General features: G+C 41.3%; 1 protein-coding gene across 4 annotated transcripts in view; it reads left to right on the top strand.

Annotated features, from left to right (window-relative positions):
- Positions 1-20,322, top strand: part of ZNF423 (zinc finger protein 423) — a 227,376-nt gene that overhangs the window by 124,001 nt on the left and 83,053 nt on the right. For all 4 annotated transcript variants that reach the window (XM_032701392.1, XM_032701391.1, XM_032701394.1 and 1 more), the window contains 2 exons: positions 6,559-9,782; positions 16,394-16,478. In XM_032701392.1, coding sequence (XP_032557283.1) covers positions 6,559-9,782; positions 16,394-16,478 — 3,309 coding nt within the window. The remainder of the gene's footprint in view (positions 1-6,558; positions 9,783-16,393; positions 16,479-20,322) is intronic.

The raw sequence follows: 20,322 nt of genomic DNA, 5'->3' as shown, positions 1-20,322 counted from the left end.
AGAAAAACAGTGATTTAACTCTGAAAGCATTTAGCTTATTCCTAGATCTAACATAAAACTTTCTCCTCCAGCCCTATTATGCCATTTATTGAAGTGTGAAATAACTTATTTAACGATATGTTAATTTTTTGTTACCAGCAAAATACAGACTGTTTGACATAAGAAAAATAATGTTAAAAATAGTTTCTGATTTTATCATCTGCATGGAATTATGGATCACCCTGTTGATGGTCATTACTGAGTCTTGATATCTGCTTATGGGAGACAAGGGCTCAGGCATGCATTACTCTGGCTTAACAAGTTTCTGTATATCAACTAAGCTTCAACAGACATCTTTGTGTGTACTTTTAACTTGCAGCATAAAAAAGACTAATTAGTTGTATCTTTGATCACTACAGAAAGGTTTAAACAAAACCAGCGAGGTTTAAACTGTCTACATGTAACAGTTTATCTGTGGCAGACATCCCAGCAAGTTTAATGTTTGAAATTCTGCACTACATCTTGTGCTGATTTTGTATTCTAAATACAAAGTTTCTCTCTGCATGAGAAGAAAAATTAGATTATATGTACTTTCCATTGAGCCAGACGTCTTTCTTGCTTTTTGAAAAAATTCACTAAAAAACAAATTGCAGTGTGAAGCTGAGAAGTTGGGAAAAGAGTCACTAACCTTTGGGAATTTAGTCCAACAAAAATGCTTACCTCAGAAGTGAATGATTAGGTATGACTGCATTTTTCTCAAGTCACAGAAAACAATGAAAGCACTGCCTGTGGTGCCACTTACATTAGCACCTCTTGGACTTTTATCCAACTTCAGGTTTGCTTTGAACATTTTATACATATCTCTCTATATCTATACATTAAAAATGGCATACTACCTTAGAATACAAAACTATGAAGACTGTTTGATGAAGGAGCCAACGTTGCTGAAGGCTGAAGCTGCGTACAGAGTTCCTCAGAGCAGCCTGAACTTCCCAGGGCCTCCTCACTGCCTTGCCTAACGGTGGGTTGAGCAGTTCTGGGGGACAGTTGCGTGATATTTTTTGAGGAATAATTATAGATAAGTTGCAGATACCTTTTTCCATGTTTAGTGAAGTGTCTCTGAGTGTGCCTTAGTGTGGGATTTCAGTCACAGCCCAGCAGTTACCGTCCCATTCAGACGTAGGTGCAGTCTCGGCACACAAAGGCTTTCACTGCCATAAGGGCTGGTGGTTCACAGTCTATCATTGCCTTCTGTGACACAACAAACAGAAATGTTCAGTGAAGCTGATATATGCATAGAAATTGAATTTAGAATATTAATGATACTTTTAATTATTAGTTATAACTGTGCGGGAGACGTGCAGGAAAATGGGACTAAACAAGCCAACAAAAAATTTAAGCAAAAAAGCTGTCACAGTCCACTGAAAATGCTGAAGCTTAAAAAATTTGCTATGTAAACTTGATTTGCATTATTTCACACCAGCACTGCAGTGTAAATGAGCAGCGTATGCTATGTGAGGTTCTTACAATAATCCATTGTGATGATCTATCATTGGCTTTAATACATAGTGCAGCAATGCAAAATTTGCTGTAACCAGTATTGAGGATTTTTTTAGTCCTTAATCTCTGTGTTTTAGTCTCATAGTTAAGCATCTGCAATAATAATAATTTTTGAAATTGGCAGCATTTCTATTGGGCCTTCCATCTGAGGATGTCTCGGGGTTTTCACAGCTATGCAGAAGTAAGCCCTACAATTTGCCCTTGAGGAGCAGGTGGTTTTTTTTCTATTATGGAGATGAGGAACTGAAACACAGTTCAGAAGCATGTTTTATGATGCCAAGCTTGTTTTCAAAAGCGAGTTACTTTTTGGGTGATAGAATTCCATCAACTTCCAATAGCTTAAAGCAATTCGAGTGCTTTGACCACCCTTAACTTTCGTGCCATGAAGGGGCTTGGAGAGAACCAGGAGTCTGAGCTTAAATCAAACAGCAATCCTTTCTTCAACAATTGATTTTGGGGTTTTGTGTTTGTTAATTGAACTGTTTCTCTAGCTCTAGAGGGATAAACATGATAGAAAAGAACATGTTCTAAATCTAACCTCCTTGGTTTACTGTCCTGCACAGAGATGCCTTCTGAGCTCAGGAGGGGAGTCTCAAAGTTGCCCTGGAGTTTTTTGATGCCTAATCTGGGTGTGCAGCCTCTTCTGAAGCTCATGGTGCTCAGTCTGTGTTGGTGGCACCCAAAAGCTGGAATGAACTGGCCTCCCATACAGCACTGGCCACATTGCGACGTGCCCACGGTGTGGAGGGATGTGCGGAGGCCCTGTGGAAGAGCCACCTGAACTCTCTACATGTAAGGGAGACAGAGTAGGGAGATTTCTTCACTGGAGGGGAACCTGATGATGCTCCCTGTTGATAAACAGGAGGGTTTAGGCAAGGATGAACTTCAGGTCCAGGCCAGCGAATGTGGTGTCTGTGCAAACCTTTTGTTCTTAAGAGAAAATGCAACTGGCTGGGGGATAGCCTGGGTTTGTGCAGCTCCCACCCATGAACGCTGACCCCGAGGGCTGGGGTGACCAGGCAGCTGAGCTGGCCTGTCCCTCTGCAATCCCTTCAAATGCAGCTCTGCTCAAAGTCTGGCGGAAACATAATGTTTCCAAGTAGCTTTAGGTAGGGAGATGGAGGAGAGTGTTTTGCAGGGACTGTGAAATTTTGTCTGGTTGATTATATTTCTATTAGCAAAATAACTCTGAAATAATAATTATATCAATGTCACCAGTGTATGCTGAGATGGCAGTGCTGCTTACTCCTGTCAATCTGTGATGTGCTGTTTGTCTCCTTTCTAAGAGAGCTCACATTTTTTTAAGACTTCATTTTACTGTTTTAACTTCATGAGTATATTTCTGAACTTGGCTCATGTTATCTGGAAGACAAATAGAGAATGAAGTATGATTTATACTACAGTTTGGCCAAATTGTTCTTATTAGAAGGAAAAATACATTTATTGAATGCATTGAGGCTGGAATTAGCTCTTCACTGATGATGATAAATGCTTGCAGTCCTGTAAACGTGCTGAACATTACGTTGCTAAATTACTGTACCACTTTGAGACTGATTATCAAGAATGGCCCTTTAAGCTTCACGACCTGCACATATATCCTGAGGACTACTGACATCCTGAAGCTTCCTTAATGCTCTTTTTTTCCTAATTAAACTTTTTATTGAATTTTCTTACCCTTTTAATACTTGTTTTGATTCTCTTATGCGCAAATGACAAAAGCCTTGCACTAGCCATGTGATTCTCTATTTTAGAACAGTCCCACTTTGCAGGATTAGCCATTTTTAATGACTTTAATCTCCTTTTTGAAAGTGATTTTTCTCATTCTGCTACATTCCTTTGATTGCATTAATGTAGAATTATTATTCTAACCATCATTGCCAGACATGTCACACCACATCTAAAATATATCTTCCCACTAAAATATTACTCTGGTAAAATACCTTAGAATTTCCTTCTCAGTTCATTAAAGGTCTTTTCTTCAATTTAATATGGCAAGTTAAAATTAACAGGGCCATTTTTCATTCCACAAAGAGATTAATGATAATGAGTTTTCCCTAATTTCTTCAGTTTAGGCATTTAGTAATTTAGTATCTTGTTTATAAGAAGTCCAGGCAGGTTGTTTCTCGGGCTTAAAGTTTTCTAATTATTTTAAATTTGTAAAACTATGAGAAAATGGTGCAATAAAAGGAATGTAGAGGCAAAACATAAAAATAGGTGAAAGGTCCAAATCAAGCTAACAAAAGGAGACAGTTTTGCTTTTACCTGTCTATGTAAATGCTTCCATTTTTATTACAAATCCAGCTTTTCAATCTGAGAAATGTTAATTTTTTTGAATCCAAATTATATGAGCACAGCAATGGCTTTGTGCTTCGCTCACAAAGTAATACTAATACGAGCTTTCTTGGATTTTGTTTTCTCAATGGCCCAATATGTTTGAAGAGCAGCAGCTGGAGGGGAACTGGCCCTATTTGAACGTTAAGAGTGTGTTTTGAGGTAAATCAGTTCGTTTCAGAGGAAAAAGAGACTTTCTAAAGATTTGTTCAGTTTGCGTGGTGGGCCAATGTAATGGTTGGCATAAGTGCATATGGATGTGATGAAGTTAAAGCAGTTGGCCCAGCCTGTGTTACCACTGGATTTGGCCCATTGCATGCAGGGTTTCAGAGCTGAACAATGAAGCTTTATTCAGTGGGGCCGTTTGGAGTGCTCTGGGTTCTCCCCAGCGCAGCCCTTCCTCTGTGTGCTGCTGCCCGGCGCAAGGCATGACAGCAGTCTGACTGTGAAAGAGAAGGTATTTAAAATGCACGTATTTTTAAAAAGAATTTCTGCAAGTGGACATTTTAAATTATTTTAATTGCAGCCAGTAACCTTCAGCAGTAAGTAACACAATGGTGGAGTGCTTTTTCTCCTGTTGTTGTTTTTCTCCTTCCCCCCCTCCCTCCCCATAGAGAGCAGCAGCGGCAGCAAACGCAACATGTGCTGCCCTAGTTCAGGCCCAGCATCCCCCTCGTGCTCCCCTTTGTCTCCTTGCCCCTGGAGGAGCCCAGCTGGTGAGAGGAGGGAATTAGGCAGCCCTGAGCTACCGGCACCTCCCCGGGGCCCCTAATCCGGGCGCTGGCAGCCGGCTGCCTCCTTCCCTCCGACGGCCTGTGGCCGCAGGTCCGTGGGGACGGAGCCCCGGATACGGCTGGCGGCGGAGATGGGGGGATGGCGGGGGCTCCCTGGGGGCTGAGCAAAGCTGTGCTGGCAGCGGGGTGGGCGGCGGAGGTGGCTTAAATTGGGAACATGAGGCTTTGTTGCAGCCGCAGAGAGAGAGAGCCATTCATGGTCGGGGGAGTGAAGCCTGAGAAAAGTTTACGTAAAAAATCAGGAGCTCGTTGCCTGTGTTTTAGGTTTGGGCTCCGCCAGACTCGGAGGAGCTGGTTGAGCACAAAGACCTTGAGCATCTCAGAAGCGCGGGTGCTTGCTGAGAGTCGAGGTGCATTTTGGGAGCAGAAAGAAGCGTGTTCCCGGTGTCCAGCATCGCTCTGGAGCAGGAGGTTTAGTTACACCGGGGAGCGGAGCTCTCTGGGGAGCACGGGGCGAGGGGGGTGGACGCCTGACCTGTGCATCCTGAGAAACAGGCATCCGTGTCGTGCGGGAAAAGTTGTTCGGTGTGTGAATATTTGGTGTAGTTTTTTCCAAGGTAGCTCCTCTCTTTCTTTCCTGGGATGAAAAACAGGTCTTTGCCAAAGCAAACGGTGCCACAGGACCTGCCTCGTACGGTGGTGATATCCTCATTAGCCGAGCCTTTCTTTGAGAGCTCCTCTGCCGTACATGTGCTCTCCTCTGCCTGGTGACTCTGCAGTTGGCAGGCACGAGGAGTGTGCGTGTGGCAGCCTACACACACAGTTGGGGATTTTTTTTTTTTTATTGGTTTGTTTTAGTAAAAGCTGAAGTAGGAACATTAAATGTTTTATAAGGACAGTGTATCTCGAGAACCAGTTCCTTTTCAGAATCTTTAAATGTTTATGTGGCCAGCGCCTTCCCTCATTTACATGAACTTTATTTTTGCTTCATTCTGTGGTTTAGTTTTATATCGGACTAGTGGTGGTTTTGTTTCGCTCAACACCTCTGCATTTGTTGGAATTAGGGTATTTAACTCTCTTCTGTTGCACGTTAACAACTCTGTTAATGAAAGCTGACAACATTTTATGTATTTTTCGTAAAATGACTATTTTGCTGCTGGAATTGGTGCTGTTTTTTGTTATGGTAATATTGAATTATAAAATATTTTCCAAAGCTTCATATTGAGCAAAGGAAATAGTTACTAAAACAGAAGCTGGGCCATTGTTGGTTTATCCTGAAGTTGATTCTTTTGTGATGTCTTTGTATGTCCAGTGGTGATTTTCCTGGGCTTTTTAAAATTTGGTTTTGTACCAAAAGGGCAATATTACCTCTTATACAAGCGAATGTGGTAATGGTGCACATCTCTTCTCTGATTTTGTTCAGCTGCTTCAAATCTTACGCTCTTATTTCACCTACATGTTCGACTCTGCCTTTTAGCAGCCTTTAATTCTGTTACAGTTTTGAGACAGAATTGAAGGATTTTGTTTAATGGAGGCATTACTTAAAATCATCTTGATGTAGCATTTAAAAGACCCACAAATTCACAGGTGATCACTTAACACTGTAGCTTTTCGAAATGTTTGTATTGCTTCGTTTAACATTGTGTTTTGCTTTCTTTATTCATTGTTTATTGCTTTACAGTACAGTAAGCAGGTGTTAAACCTGCTAAAGAAAAACGCTTTTTATTAACACTAGGTCTTGGCATATTTGTGAATTATGTGTACAAATATATTTTTATTTCCCCTTCTCAAACCTCCTTTGAAATTCAAGAGGGTTTTTTTGGGGGGTTTTTGAGTTGAATTTTTTTTTTAATGCCGTAGTAGCAGAAACCCATAGTGTTGTTGAGAGCTTTGTCCTTATTTCACAGATGCACTGGGAATTGTTTTTAATCTCCTTTCTGCTTTCCCATTACAGATGGTGATGACGACCCACAACTCTCCTGGGTGGCTTCATCTCCCTCCAGCAAAGATGTTGCATCACCCACTCAGATGATAGGAGATGGGTGTGATCTCGGCATCGGGGAGGAGGAAGGGGGGACTGGCCTGCCATATCCGTGTCAGTTTTGTGATAAGTCCTTCATTCGCCTGAGCTACCTTAAAAGGCACGAGCAGATCCACAGTGACAAACTACCTTTCAAATGCACCTACTGTAGCCGGCTTTTTAAGCACAAGAGAAGTAGGGATCGCCACATAAAGCTTCACACAGGGGATAAAAAGTACCATTGCCACGAATGCGAGGCTGCGTTCTCTCGCAGCGACCACCTCAAAATTCACCTGAAAACCCACAGCTCCAGCAAACCGTTCAAGTGTACTGTTTGTAAACGTGGGTTTTCATCTACCAGCTCATTGCAGAGTCACATGCAAGCTCATAAAAAGAACAAGGAACATATGGCAAAGACTGAGAAAGAGGTGAAGAAGGATGATTTTATGTGTGATTACTGTGAAGAGACATTCAGTCAGACTGAAGATTTGGAGAAGCACGTAATGACGCGCCACCCACAGCTTTCCGAGAAGGCCGATTTGCAGTGTATTCATTGCCCTGAAGTATTTGTAGATGAAAACTCGCTGCTCTCACACATTCATCAAGCCCATGCCAACAAAAAACACAAGTGCCCTATGTGCCCGGAGCAGTTTTCTTCAGTGGAGGAAGTCTATTGCCACTTGGACAGCCACAGACAACCTGACTCCAGCAATCACAGCATCAGCCCTGACCCAGTCTTGGGGAGTGTTGCGTCCATGAGCAGTGCAACGCCCGACTCCAGCGCATCGGTGGAAAGAGGTTCCACCCCAGATTCGACCTTAAAGCCTTTGAGAGGACAGAAGAAAACCAGGTCTGTTGACAGAGAGGAAGGCCAGAACTGGTCTAAAGTTACTTACAGCTGCCCGTACTGCTCGAAGCGTGATTTCAACAGCCTTGCTGTTCTGGAGATCCATCTGAAGACCATTCATGCAGACAAACCTCAGCAAAGCCACACGTGCCAGATCTGCCTTGATTCCATGCCTACACTGTACAACTTGAATGAACACGTGAGAAAAGTGCACAAGAACCATGCCTATCCCATGATGCAGTTTAGCAACATTTCTGCCTTCCATTGTAATTACTGCCCGGAGATGTTTGCAGATATCAATAGCTTACAGGAGCACATCCGTATTACTCACTGTGGCCCAAATGCTACCACTCAAGATGGCAACAACGCTTTCTTCTGTAACCAGTGCTCCATGGGCTTTCTGACCGAGGCAACCTTGACTGAGCACATTCAGCAGACTCACTGCAATGTAGGAAATTCAAAATTGGATTCCCCTGTCATTCAGCCAACACAGTCTTTTATGGAAGTTTATTCATGCCCTTATTGCACAAACTCCCCCATTTTTGGCTCCATCCTGAAGCTTACAAAGCATATTAAAGAAAACCACAAGAACATTCCTCTGGCACACAATAAGAAGTCAAAAGCAGAGCAGAGTCCAGTTTCTTCTGATGTTGAGGTCTCATCCCCTAAAAGGCAGCGGCTTTCTGGTAGCGTAAACTCAGTGTCTAATGGTGAATACCCATGTAATCAGTGTGATCTAAAGTTCTCAAATTTTGAAAGTTTTCAAACCCATTTAAAGTTGCATTTGGAGTTGCTGTTGAGGAAACAGTCTTGCCCTCAGTGTAAAGAAGACTTTGATTCCCAGGAGTCTCTTCTGCAACATCTCACTGTACATTACATGACAACTTCAACTCATTATGTGTGTGAGAGCTGCGACAAACAGTTTTCTTCAGTGGATGATTTGCAGAAGCATTTGTTGGACATGCATACTTTTGTGTTGTATCACTGCACCCTTTGCCAAGAAGTTTTTGATTCCAAGGTATCTATCCAAGTGCATCTGGCAGTTAAGCACAGCAATGAAAAGAAGATGTATCGTTGCACAGCCTGTAACTGGGATTTTAGGAAGGAGGTGGATCTCCAGATCCATGTGAAGCATAGTCACTTGGGAAATCCATCCAAGTCTCACAAATGCATCTTCTGTGGTGAGACCTTTAGCACAGAAGTAGAACTGCAGTGCCACATCACAACCCACAGCAAAAAATACAACTGCAAGTTTTGTAGTAAAGCTTTTCATGCCATCATCTTACTTGAAAAGCACTTGCGGGAAAAACATTGTGTTTTTGATGCGAGCGCTGAGAATGGTACAGCTAATGGCATGACCCCAACAAATAAGAAGACAGAAGGGGCAGATATCCAGAACATGTTGATGAAGAATCCAGATACTTCCAATAGTCATGAAGCCAGTGAGGATGATGTAGATGCTTCTGAGCCCATGTATGGCTGTGACATTTGTGGGGCTGCCTACACTATGGAGGTCCTCTTGCAGAACCATCGTTTGAGAGATCATAACATCAGGCCTGGGGAGGATGACTGTTCTAGGAAGAAAGCAGAATTCATCAAAGGTAGCCATAAGTGTAATATCTGCTCAAGGACCTTTTTCTCGGAAAATGGCCTGAGAGAGCACATGCAGACCCATCGAGGCCCAGCTAAGCACTACATGTGCCCCATCTGTGGGGAACGTTTCCCATCACTCCTGACCCTGACGGAGCACAAAGTCACTCACAGCAAGAGTTTGGATACAGGGACATGTCGGATCTGCAAAATGCCGCTGCAGAGCGAGGAGGAATTTATTGAGCACTGCCAGATGCATCCAGATCTCAGAAACTCCCTCACCGGGTTTCGCTGTGTTGTCTGCATGCAGACAGTCACCTCCACCCTTGAGCTGAAAATTCATGGGACATTCCATATGCAGAAATTGGCAGGAAACTCTGCAACCTCGTCACCCAACGGCCAGGCCTTGCAAAAACTCTACAAGTGTGCGTTGTGCTTGAAGGAGTTCCGGAATAAGCAGGACTTGGTAAAGTTGGATGTGAACGGCCTCCCCTATGGCCTGTGTGCTGGATGCATGACCAGGAGCACAAATGGACAGTCTTCGGGCTTGACTCCACAGGAGGTGAACGAGAGGCCATGTGGCAGTCTGAGGTGTCCAGAGTGTAGTGTCAAATTTGAAAGTGCTGAAGACCTAGAGAGCCACATTCAGGTAGACCACCGAGACCTGACGCCTGAGACTAGTGGCCAAAGGAAAGGTACCCAGACGTCCCCTGTTCCCAGAGTAAGTACAGCTGAACTTAAAATGTTTGAGGGATAAAATATAGACCTTCAATGTGAGAACTGATCTGTTTGGTTTTTTTTAAACTGTCACACTGTTACTTTATCAAATTACTTGTGCTAGTAAAAAACCCAACAAAACAGGAGGAAAGATAGAGTGATGCACATAGAAAAATTAAAAGTTGTTGAGCCTCGCAGGGTCCTTGATTCCTAGTGGCAGCACATCAGATTTTTTACCATAGAACTACCCTAGATTTAGCAACAAAAAGCTAAAACACTTGAACTGTGGAGATTGAGTTTGTCCATGAACTCCAATTCTACTGAACTGGCAGATCTGGAAAAGCTGGGGCAATGTAATGAGAAAAGGAGATGCTGAGTACCCAAAACAACAAAAAAAAATCTAATCTGTCATATATGAGGAAGGAGATTATTTTTTACTAGGGAAATAAAAATGAGCAGGAGGATACAGGAACTCCTGCGGAAAAATGTAGTGAATTCCACCCTACTCCCCAAATTCTCACCTAAAACAAATTACTATGCTAAAGAGCTTGTCCTTATGGATGTCTGTCAGAACGAATGGTTTGAGGTTACTTGGATGTCTGTGTGCATACATGTGTGCATGCATGTACGTGTGTATGATTTTAAAAGAACCTGCTTCATGGCCCTTCGGTAAGTTTAGTTTTCTTACCAAATCTGGACATTGTTGTCTAATGCAGATTACATATAAGTGTGCTGTCCTTGACTGTTCACAGATAGCCTGCTTTCCCATTTCTTCACTTACAAGTTATTTGGGAACATGCAGATCCAAGTAAGGTTCCAGAAGGCTACTCAGGAGATTAATATCATTTGCAGTTTATAGTCTTTTAAAATTATTTGTTGACGTTTTGGTTCAAGAATGGGCCAAGTCAGTCCTTCCTCTGTCAGGAACAGATGGAATGAGAAGTGGATTTTGGAAATCTTCTCAGGAGACCAAGAGCAGACACATCTGAGTATTGATATCATCTGACATTTTTAATTAAACATGATGGGGTGAGATTTTCAAAAGTATCTAAGGAAATTAGGCACCCAACTCCTAATGAATAATTCCAGCCGTAGATGCCTGTTTATGTCAATCTGCTAATTAAAGCACCCATAAACACATCTTACTGAATTAAAAGAACCTGAAAATACCATTCAACTAGAACACCAGAGGCTCAGTAAGTAAAAGGAGACCCTAAGTATGTGCTGAGGATGTAGGCTGAGATGCCTCCAGCAGAGCTGGTGCAGGCTGTGTCCCGGCAGGACGTGTCAGCTCTGGCCGAGCTGGGCTGTGCAGGGACACGGTGGCACTGCCTCAGTGCCCGGACCCAGGCTCCTGAGACAATCCCATAGAAAGTTTAATTTCGTTTATATTTTTTTTCTCTGTTAGTAAAACAACTGGATATTTTTCCCTCTGGGTGTGGTGAATTTGTGACTAAGCCTCCAGGCACACACACCTAATTTTGCAGAAGAATAAGAAATAGAAATATCCCTCCTTTGGTGTGATACCTTCTGAGAGTTCAGCTGAGGCTCTTGCTAGGTCATTGTCCTTCCTTCTCCTCCTCAGGCCTTTATTTCCTTCTAAATTCTTTAAAAACACCTCTGTTATCTTAGGTAGGACTAATTCATATTGCTATGCCTGTAGCCTACAGTATTACCTTTTCCTTCCTATGAGCTAGCAGGACACATTGCCATTTTCTGTCTTATTTCTTGCTTTAACTCTTTCTATTCAGTGACAGCTTCCATACTTGTTCTCTCAGGGAAAGTTTTAAGCTCTTCAGTAAGGTAAATGCTTTGGATTTCATCCCATGAGGAAAGTTCTGAGCTCCTTTGAAGAAGATAATGAAAAGTAGCATTTGTGACGATGGAAATGGTACCTTCAACCTGTGTCTATGGCCTGCACATATGCTAATATCAGAGACCTTTGTGGTATGCATCCCAGGAACAGATATATTGTTATTAGGAATAATTCATTATCTTAACCTTCATTATAGGTACAAGACCTGAATTCTGATATCAGTTCGCTTGAAAACTATTGGTGTTTCACTCAGGTTTCTTAAGGCAATGAGTGCCCTTTGTGTCTGCCTGGTACAGGGATTTTCAAAGAATTATACTGTCTTTTAAATGGTGATATATCTCTGTATTTCAAGAACAGCATTTACTTAACTTCATTGGCTTCATAGCAGAGCTAAGCAAGTTGAACATGATCTCTCTTGTCATCTTGTAATGTGCTGTGCGCAGGTAAACTACCACTTTGCTGGAGCACTGTTTAGCACACAGTGCATGTAATCTGCACATGTCCAGAGAAGAGCTACTTCTCTCCACTTCTTGAGTACTTCTACATTTCTTTTTTCAAACACCTTATTGATTTTTCTTTCTTAAATGGAAAAACAGTTGAAGATTAGGATGAGGTACAGTCAGAAGGAAAATATAGGTAGATTAGATTTTTAGAAAGGAAGAAAATAAATATTAGCCCTTGATGAACAAAGAATATTCAAGAAGAAAAAAAGAGAGCAGGAGAAACTGAACAATTCCTTTTTATTTAAATTTATGTATATGTGCAAGTGGATATAGAACCACAAAGAAAGTATGACTACTTTGTTATATTTTGGGTTGATTTTTTACTATTGAATTATTTGAGATTTTATTCTGAAAATCAGTTGGAGACAGCTAAATGAGTATTGAAAACCACTCAGAATTGCTTGGCAGTTTTGGAGTTTGGTTCTTTTTTATCCATAAGAATGAAAGAAAAGACATAACTCTTGAAAATCCTGCTGCATTGTGTCTTCCTCATACATTTTAGAATGGCAAAGAAACAGGAAGAAATATCTGGGAATTGATCACTTTTGTTACTGGATGCCTGCCTAGGATCCAGTCATGTTGGTCAATAAGATAGATTCCCAGGCAGGCAAAGTTTCTGCCTTGTGCATATGGCAACAGCCACTTTGGAGGATTTGTTTTTAGGAGATTTTAATTGAAGTCAATAGTCTTCTGTAAAAAGCATCACTAGGAGGAATAAATAAAATACATCTTAGTAATGCAAGATTGCTCTAACATCAATTTGTGTTTAATTCTTATAGTTTTACATGAGCTCTTCTGTTTGGGTAGGACTAAAAAGTTTTTTTTTCAGATGAACATCACTAGTAGAGGTACCATTCAGTATCTGACACAGTATAGTTCAAGACCATTTTTCATTCTATTAAGACCTCATCAGAGGTAATGCTTTCCTATTTTTTTGAACTTATTTCTGTGCATGGCACCTTCAGTTTTGAATACATTTTATTAATTCCTTTTCACATCCTTTCTAGAGGAATATGCACATCTCGAGAATCATAACTAGTTGTTTAGTATTGAGATTTCTCATTTCCCAATGACACAGTCACATTTCAAGCAGTTCTTTCTCTTATACAGATTTATCCTTATTTTGTACCACAAGTATCATGAACAGTGCTTGTTTAATGTTGACAATAACAAATGCTTAGACTTCAGTTAAGTTTTCATTTTGAATGGTGTTGCTATTTTTAGCCCACCTAGGTTATTTGGACTGAAGAGGCAAAGGAGGCAGCATAGAAAGTTGGAAGAATGAACCCTATTGTGTTCCTTTACTCAGTTCCTTTTCTCCTGCACACTTTCTTGAACTCAATTCCTTCTCTTTGTTCTCCCCCACACCCCTTCTCTTCCCTTGTAAATCCACTTGAATGGAGGAATATTTTCTTTGTAGAACAGGAAACCATTTCCAGATTTAAAGGAGGATAGTCTGGAAAACCCAGGAGAACAACAGATACTTCAGAAAAGAAAACAGAACCCTCTCTTGTTATTACCACGATTTTGTGCCAAGACTAGAATTAAATATCTTGATTTAATAGGGGTTGAGCTCTCAGCTGAAGGCCTGCTCATCTGGTCTCTTCTATCATCTAGATGCCATCACCACACTCTTCAGTGTGGGCATCTTTGTTGTCATGGCTTGTGAAGATAAAACTTTAGAAAAGGATAACTGATCTATTAATAATGTTTATGAAGTGGAAAAATGGTAGTAGAAGACCATATTTGGTACCACAACTAATACAACCTTTTATTAAAACTAATGCTTCCCATTTACTGATAAAAGTATGTTTTGTGACATTCTTTTAAAGACAGTTATTAATGAGCCAAAAATCAGCTCCTCCTCCTCTTGGGTGTACATTTGGGTGCTAATCTGGCTGTAGTTATTTTGAGACCTGTATGAGGCTGTTTATTAACCTCACTCCATATCAAGTGGGGTGCCCTGTCACCAGAGGCATCACCTTGGTTGAGATGTTCTTTTGCATACATGGATCTCAGTTGAGGCTGAAGGTAAAATACTCAGAGGAATACTGACATCTGTCATCTTCTTTGAGGGGTGGTCATGCCAAGCAGGGTGTTTTATGAGTTTGTGAAATGCTGTGGAGGAGTTTGCACTGGGTCTGTGGATAAACAAAGACATGCTGTCTCCAGATCTGTTAGTAAGTAGCTTTCAGAAGCACCGAATCAATTAAAAAAATCATTCATTTGTCTGTGTTTAATATAACTTTAAAGGTTTGAAATAGTCAGGCTGAAATATTGTCCTCTTTAGCTAGTTACTTAGGGAACCCTCATAACGGAGATAAGTGTTGGACAAGGCACAAAACTTAGCTTTGAAGTTTTAAAGAAGAGGAAGGTTTCAAGTTTTAAATGTGACCACATGAATCAGTCACTGCCCAATCCCATTTTTCTCTTCCAAGGTTTTTTGTGTTTTGTTTTGTTTTTAAAGTTAGGAGCCCTCAGCATGTGTATGCCAGTGTGTTTGAGAGGTCATGTGTACGTATGTGTGCTGTGCTTGTCTGCCAGAATAGATTCCCCAGAAAGAGTGCTGCAGAAATCCAGCTGCTTTTCCATTAACAGCCTTGATTTCCGAATGGACTCCAGGAGGATACTTTCTTGAGCTGCCTAGGGATAACTAGCCAATCCAAACTGTTTCCTTTTATGTGGTTGGCTGTGTCAGCTTTTGGCCAATGGAGTATAGCCTTCTGCCTATTATCATGTTAATCACCCATTGTTATTTTAGCCTAGAAAGCCCTGCCTATGTGCAAACACACACTGCATACAGAATTCATGGAATACACATAACATCCATAGACTGGTGCATTTGTTATTATGGTATTACAGCACGTTCATTAACCTCCAGCAGGCTAACTTGTTGCCCTTGATGACACGGGAAGTAGTTAAGAAGCTCTCGGCAGCACCTAATTTGTTCTTTCCTCAGCAGGTGCTCAAGGAAATTGGATCCCATGCACAGAGGGGGTGACAGCAACTCCTCTGTCTAACTCAAAACTTCTGACTTATTACTGCTGTCCTAAAAATGAGGTTCTATACGTGGGTGTGCGTTGCAGGCTGTACAAAAAAGTCCTGTGCATCTAAAAGTACACCAAAAATACCCACAAAATGTTTTCCTTCAAAAAAGTTCAGAGGGTGTTGCTTACTGAGTTGGGTTTCTTGGTGCTGTTGGCTTGGGGTTCTCATCCATTGCTCAGCTAACTGAGCCTGTGGCCAGTGTGCTGAGATGTCACGTGTGTTCTGCTGCCATCAGCTCGAGCCGAAAGGTTATGAACTGCAGGCTCCTGCTCCTGCCTAGTGGCAAGTGTTGCAGTAGGAATTATTCTCCAGAAAGAAGGAGGCACAAGAGGACCAATTTTTCTAAATTACACATCAGAAGATGTCTATTTAGATAGCATATTCCCATACAGTAAATGAGCTGTACATTAGACCAAAGCACCGTACTCCTGCTTTGGGAAATGAGAGTTTTTGCAAGTGTACAAAAGCTTAGCCTTCATGGTTTTTGTGGGTTTGCTTTTTTTTTTTTTTCTGACTTGGATGTCTAACTTGTCAACATGCATTTTAATTTCTGCAAATGGTTTCATGGATTTTTTCCTGTCATGTTGCAGAAGTACACGTACCACTGTCAATCTGAGTGCAAACCCCATTTTCCCTGTTTGAATAAATGGTTCATGTAATTGCTTCTTCACACTGTCTCCTGACTTCTGCAGCTAGGCCTCCCTGGTATGACTTTGAGATGGAGAAAATATAAACAGATTGTGCTAGGAAACACTTCCTTTGTGGTAATGCAGTTTTTCCAGGATTTCTGATGGGAGACCAATAAAAAATGCATTTTTTTTGTTCACCTCCCCATGTAACTGTAGGTGCTTTACCTACTGTGTTTTGAGTTTAATGAAAGGTGGAATTTTTTTGAGAAAGTTGATCTTATTCTGAAAACAGTTATTTTTCTGTCTTTTATTTCACTCTGGGGGAATTTTACTGCAATGGGTTAAATGACAGAAGCAATCTCATTATGGCTCAAGTACTCAGTCAGATTTTCAAGTACTGTAATTTGAAATTTTTTAAGTTGAAATTAAATTTTTTTCCTAAAGCAGGTTGTTAATTAGAGGTTGTGTTTATGGTCCCAGAAAAGCCTGACCTGGGGATATATAAGCAAAACAGACCTCAGTGGAGGAAATTTGAAGCATGTAACATGCTATATTCATGATCACACTTGCCTTATGCTACAGTGCAGTTTTCTCTAATCTCTTTTTGGTTATTAAACAGAAAAAGACCTATCAATGCATCAAGTGCCAGATGACCTTTGAGAATGAGAGAGAGATACAAATCCATGTCGCTAACCATATGATTGGTAAGACATTCTTTACACTAGGCCACTCATTGGCTGCTTATTTTTTGCTACTCTTTGAAATTCACTATTCGAATAACTTGTTAATATTCATACTGTAATTTATTTTTTTATTTTTCAAGGAAAATGATTTTGATGTAATGATTCTTCACTTCAAAGCTTTTTAAATATGTGGTTGTAAAAGTGTTACTGCTGAGGTTTTTTTCCTTATCCTTTTGAGTCCTCATGTAGCATTTTCATTTATATTAAAATCAAACTTTTGACAGTATCTTCCATTTGATAGCATAAATTTCTCTCTATCTGTGTAAAAAGTACTTACCAGTTGTCAACCACTTAGGAGCAATTATGTTTCAATTTTGTATGTCATGACATTGAATAGATGTAACTGCTAGCATTTTCCCAGCTAAGTGTGGTGAATTCCTGCGGAACATTGTCAAAACAAAACATTTAGAGAGTTATTTCAGTGGGTTTTTTTTTCTTTTTCCAACAATTCTGGACTTCAGGAAGTTCAACTTTTCAGACATACAAGTGTTTTAAAATTCAGTGCTTTCTGCCTTCTACTACAGTCCTGTTGCAGGAGTTGGTAAAAGCGTTATTGTGATCTGATGGGTTGTATTTCTGCTGCAGCTGTATGATTGCTTTTCTGGTGAACAGAAAGAAAGGTTTTTTCCTGTCTGTACAGATGTTATAAATATATGTGTTGGCCCAAGAGGTCAGTTTATTTTGATGCATAGACCACAAGGAGTTATTTGCACATGCCTCTGTAGGCATATGTTGGGTGAGACTCTTCAAGGACCCTACAGTGCTCTCTGTGTGTCTCATACCTTCATGTGCAGCATTTATCTCCCATAAGCCTAATGGCTTTCCTTCAGCAATTTTACATTTAGGAAATTATTTTCCCATCAATTCAAGTTGTAACTCCTATTAGCTTTGAAATGGATTATGCATAAATACCAGAAAGAGAGAGAAATGTGGGCTGACAGTCTTCAAACTCTAACCCCCAAATGAAAAGTATGCATGTCAGTCACAATAATTTTCATCCAAGACCCAGGCAGGAGTTTTTACTTAATGTCAAGCAGGTTAAGATGAAGATATCTAAAAATGTTTGCTTTTGTAGCAAGTGCTAATGTAATCTCTTGTTTGCAAGCTTGAAGAGTGAGTTCCTTATTAATTGGACCGTAGTGATTTCATGTAGCTCCCCCCTAGATTTTTTTTTAAGAAAGAAGTCAGTAGGCAAGCTTAGCACTTTTTTTAACTTAATTTGTGATCCAGTACCTAGCAAATGATTTTTAAATACAAAGGTCTTGAAACACTGAGTTAAGGTTCTGCTTGATTTAAAAGGGAAATAATTTTTCCTTTTGGAAAGATATGATTTTTTCATTTTTTCATTCTACTAACTGATGCATGTAGTTTATATATGTAGGTCCTCAAGTGAGTGCTGTCTGGAATCATACAGAATTATCTACATGACCTTACAAGGTTCACTATTAGTACTATTGGAAAACAATAGGAGTAGAAGGCTGAGAAAAATGTGGTGCTGCTTTTCATGAAAACTGTTTCAAGGAACATTGTTTCCTTGAAGCTGTACATAAGTTATTATACATATTTGGAAGAACTCTATAAAAATACAAAGGTACATGTGAGCCTGGTTCTCTACACCTAGGACATTGTAAATACCAGGACATGGTAAGAAAATGTGTGATTATTCCTTGTGGTGTCATGTTTTCTTGTTACTTTGCTGAGGTACAGTCTGAGAATGTTCATTAAGTTCAGGTTGTCACTTCTTTTAATAGTGCAATTTAGGAAAGAGAGCAGTATAGAAACCTGAAATAGCCAAGATTCCTCCCACTCTGGGCATCTTGGTTTACAAGGCACTTGGACCCCCTCTCCTTCAGGACATGCAAGTGCTTCTGAAAAGGTGTTGCCAGTGAGTTTGCTCACTTGTATTTGTTGGTATTTGTTCTTTGCTGGGGAATACTGAAGGGGAAAGAAGAGGCTAGATGTCACCATTTCTCCAGTAATAAATGCTGTGCAGATTTTTGGTGTTAATTTGCGTAGTTCTGAGTCGGTAATAGTAAGGAGAGTGTTGGACTGCCTCTTGGGCTTGCTCCTGTGCCCTTTGATCACAGCCTGAGAGCCTTGTTCCTTTGTTCAGACCTCAGGAGAGACATGCCTCCTTTTACTGCTCAGGCTGGTTTCTCTCTTATAAAATAAGGGGTGCAAGAGTTTCCCTTCTCTGTGTTAGATCAAGTCTAGCCAGATGGGCAATGAGAGACAGAAGCCAGTAGAGCTGTTTCTGCAGCCCAGGTCTGTTTCACAGGGATTTTTAATGTCATTGTCCATATAAGATCTACAGAGGAGGATTTGTTAGTGCTGGGTGGACACTGAGATCTCAGGGTGAACATACAGGGGTTTGGGGGACAGGTGGAGCTTGCTCTCAGACTGTGTGTCCTCAGGAGCTTAGGGCTGGCATTATCTCAATGAACTTGTATCTGTCTGAAGTTAAGGTGTCTGGTTTAATATAGTCATTGAGATGCTGTCTGGGGAAAATGAATGATTGATACCAATCTAAGATAAGAGTTTGACTAGGATAAGCATTTCCAGGGAGAGATTTTTATCTCTCTTTTGAATTTGAGGTGAACCAAGACAATGAAGTTAGCCTTGACATGTAATTTTTAGGTAAAAAAAATCCCTTGGCTTTGATAATCCATGTCCTCTCAGCAGCACTTCCTTCTCATACTTTGAGAAACACAAAATCAATAGTTGAGATATCCTAAGCACTTGCTTACAATTTTATTCTGCTCAAGTGGCTGTCAACAAAGGAATCCCTGTTCTGTAGCAGCTATACCTGTTAAGTGTGAGTGTCCATAATATGATTAAAGAATTCAATTATTTGACATCATAGTCTTAAAAACTGCTTCCAGTTGAGTTGGCTGTGCCTGCCTCTTCAACCTCTCAGCTCCTCAGCCTGGAGTCACAGGCCCTGTTCATAATTCATGGAGGTAGGGGGGTTTATTTTTTTCAAAGCATATGCAGGGAATTTCCAGTGCTACTCCCACACACTGCTTTGAAAAATTACCCTTCCATGCTCTAGCCTTCATATCCTGTGCACAAACACAGAGGCACATTGGGTCCTGCATGGGGTCCCCAGGGAAGGAGCAGGCTGGATACATCCCCAGAGAAGGGAAACGGGAGATGTTTGCTTCACTGGGGCCAGTAGAAGGGCTCTGTGCAGCAGAACAGACCTCCTCAGCTGGGGTTAGCCAGGAAGGAATCTGTTTAGGAAGCTTTTCAGCTGGTGGAAGGGGGGCTGTTCTGGTTGGAATTTTTAGAGAGCAGTGGTCTTTGAAACATTGCACCGATTGGGGCTCCTTTGAAACATTTCCATGCCCACAGAAAGGGGATCCCCCTTTGAAACATTTACAGGCATTGGGGAGTCCACCTGGGACTATATCAAAAACTTTCAGTAGTTCTTGCAGCCTCTGTACTTGCTTACCTCCTGTTGCGCTGACCTGGCAATGTTTAAAGCTTCTCCCCCTCATCTCCCCACCTACCACTGCCTCTGATGTGCCGTCTCTATTAGATGCAGGGGAGGATGGGCGTTCGCGGCCGTGGGCTCTACGGGGGGCACTGAGCAGCCATGGCAGCAGCCAGAAGTGTGGAAATCTGTCAGTGCAGCCTCTCCCCAGAGGCTGGGGGAGCCATGGAACTTCAGCCTCCATCACGGGGTCACCGCTGAGTCCCCATGGCAAATGAGCAGTGACTGTTCCCATTGTGCACTGCCAAGGGAAACCCGCTCAGAGCCCTGCATAGGGACATAAGGATTACGCCCAGGGTTTTCCTGTTG

Source organism: Chiroxiphia lanceolata, chromosome 13, assembly GCF_009829145.1.
Source record: "Chiroxiphia lanceolata isolate bChiLan1 chromosome 13, bChiLan1.pri, whole genome shotgun sequence".
Taxonomy (NCBI): domain Eukaryota; kingdom Metazoa; phylum Chordata; class Aves; order Passeriformes; family Pipridae; genus Chiroxiphia; species Chiroxiphia lanceolata.
Note: the sequence above shows the minus strand (reverse complement) of the source record. Positions and strands in the feature narration are given on the sequence as shown.